This window comes from Sycon ciliatum, chromosome 6 (assembly GCF_964019385.1).
Source record: "Sycon ciliatum chromosome 6, ocSycCili1.1, whole genome shotgun sequence".
Lineage (NCBI taxonomy): Eukaryota > Metazoa > Porifera > Calcarea > Leucosolenida > Sycettidae > Sycon > Sycon ciliatum.
In genome coordinates this window covers 24,551,994-24,554,493 of record NC_088648.1, presented here as the reverse complement: position 1 = coordinate 24,554,493, position 2,500 = coordinate 24,551,994, and the positions used below count along the sequence as shown (strand labels likewise).

General features: G+C 49.7%; 1 protein-coding gene across 1 annotated transcript in view; it reads right to left on the bottom strand.

Annotated features, from left to right (window-relative positions):
• The window catches only part of LOC135819752 (threonine synthase-like 1), a 16,389-nt gene that overhangs the window by 5,943 nt on the left and 7,946 nt on the right, over nt 1-2,500 (bottom strand). The window contains exons 7-8 of the mRNA XM_065333012.1: nt 1,300-1,418; nt 108-366 (exon numbers count right to left, since the gene is read on the bottom strand). Of these exons, the coding sequence (XP_065189084.1) occupies nt 108-366; nt 1,300-1,418 (378 nt within the window). The remainder of the gene's footprint in view (nt 1-107; nt 367-1,299; nt 1,419-2,500) is intronic.

Here is a 2,500-nt window from a genome sequence, read left to right as displayed (position 1 = left end):
CCACTATGCCTCACCCACAGGTAGATCGAGGTGCCCATAGCTTGGGGGTCCGGACAAAAGAGATATGAGCGAAATAGAAAACCACCATAATACTCGTCACAACTCACTTCCTGCAAAGTACTGCAGCAACTGGGGCATCAGCTGCAGCGAAAGATCTTTGAACGAGGCGGTGGGGCCCCAGAAGAGCTCTTGAGTGAAGACTTGCTGACCGTGAGGCGTCCTGCAGCTCTTGAGCGGTACTACTGGTGTGACGCTGTGCTTGGAGCCTTGAAAGGTTCCGTATGCCTTAGCCAGCATGCCTCGCAGAGTAGTGGGGGAAATGGCAGAGCTTGGCAGCCAGTTTTCCAGCACGCGCAATGCTTGCTCCTGTATGGGACAAACACATAAATGCATCATCATATGTACACTCGTAATGAAATGGCCGTAGCGAGAGCAGCCGATAAATAAAAGAAATTGCTTCGGAGACGGATGCAAGGCATCGCGCATTGCTTGCTTCTGTACGGGAAGGGACGAAACACGTAAACACATCGCCCGCGATATGTCAACTCATAATGAAATGGCCGTAGGTAGGGCATCTGAAAAATGGAAGGAATTTTCTTCGGACAAAGGCAAGGCATCAATGATTGTTTTAACTCCGAATACTCCCACTTGATTGCACATAGACACCTAGGTATCCAATTATCTACATCTCCTCCATGCTATGAAAACCCTACACGCACCATCCTCAAATCACGAATCCGACGTACTCCGAGCTAAGCGAGACAATCCTCGTCTATATAGCGAAACATATCGTGCCGGGCCGCAAGAAAACCAAGTACACACATACAGTCATGGACTACATGCCAGTCATGACGTGTAGCGTGTATGTTGCAAGTGCATTTCTTTTGTGAAGAACTTTGGCTGTAAAGAACAAAATTTCCTGCACAGGCTCAGCGGTGTTCCTTGTACCAGGAGTCGACTGTAGTAACGTTATGCACTCCGATAACAAACTAAGATGCTCAATGCCATGAGGGTAGAGCCACATGAAACAAGTCTGCAATGGTTGTAGAGTACAGTGCAGTTGTTGCTCAGAGTTTCTTGACCACGGTTGTAGCTCAGAGTTTCTTGGTCACTGTTGTTGCTCAGAGTTTCTTGGCCACTGTTGTTGCTCAGAGTTTCTTGGCCACTGTTGTTGCTCAGAGTTTCTTGGCCACTGTTGTTGCTCAGAGTCTTTCGGCCATTGGGCCAATGATGCACCAGACTACATTGCACTTTGATTACACATTTCCGAGAGCCTCATGAACTCAAGACACAACGTACCGGAAACGAGAGACCTGCAAGCCGTCTCCACTGGCCATCAGTTAGCTTGGGGATGGGATATCGCGGCACAAAGAGGCCACCATCTGACGCTAGACCACTACACACCACGTCCTCTAGGCCTTGGTCGGCACACAAGAGCGAGAGAACACACAGACACAGACGGACATACAGACGAACAGGAACTGTAAAACATACGAGGTTTAATCACAAGAGCGCACGTCGCATATTGAGAATAAACAAAGGGGGACGTCGTACAGCGTCCAACGTGCTAGACTTGTAGATTTTCAGTTGGTGCCTGTATGTTCTGCGGCGCCATGTGTCGAGCCATACCAAGACGGTCGTGAGAAGTGTCATGCCGCGCATTGTAGAACCCTAGGATGGTGCAAGCGTGAGAACGTTCCGTCGTGTGACGGCAGATGAACGGTCCCAAGGCAACTAGATAAGGCACATTTAAGTGTCCATGCGAAGAGTATTCGCAAATCTGTCGGGGAGGGGGGGGGGGGGCTTCTGCTGAAACGCTCGCCCTTCAGTGGTGGTGATATCATAAATGTGTGAAGAATAAAGGCAGTGATGAGTGGTTATGGAGATTTTCAATAGGTGAAGTAGGTAACCCTGGAGACAAGCCAAAGAGTATGCTGTCACGATGTGAATGCTGTGCTTTGAAGTAAGTATACGCTGATGCTGCCATGGCAACCATCAGCATGCGCATACGTGCACTCACCCATGCACACAGAAACACACGAGAGGACGTGCCTTTGCCATACACACATCTGCATGTACGCGCTTATGCCCCCCCCCCCCCTCTCCCATGCACACTCACACACACACACACACACACACACACCCCCCCCCCCCCCATCTCCTATGCACACACACACACACACACACACACACCCCACACACAGACCTTTTGACGCCCATCGCCGGAGGCGATGGTAGCAATGAGCAACTTGTGCTGGGATTGCACCATTCAACAGCTTGCAAGGCTGAAGATTTGACCGCCACTATTCAGCCTGGTCTACACCATACAGCTATTTGAAGTGACTTTTTCTGGCCAGTGAATCCCTATTTTTGGTCTTTTCATTTTTTTTTCCCTGCACACACACACACACACCTCAGACCTCAGACATGCCCATCGCGGAAGCGATGATAGTGAACAGCTATGTTAGATATAGCAACTTGTGCTGGGATTACACCATTC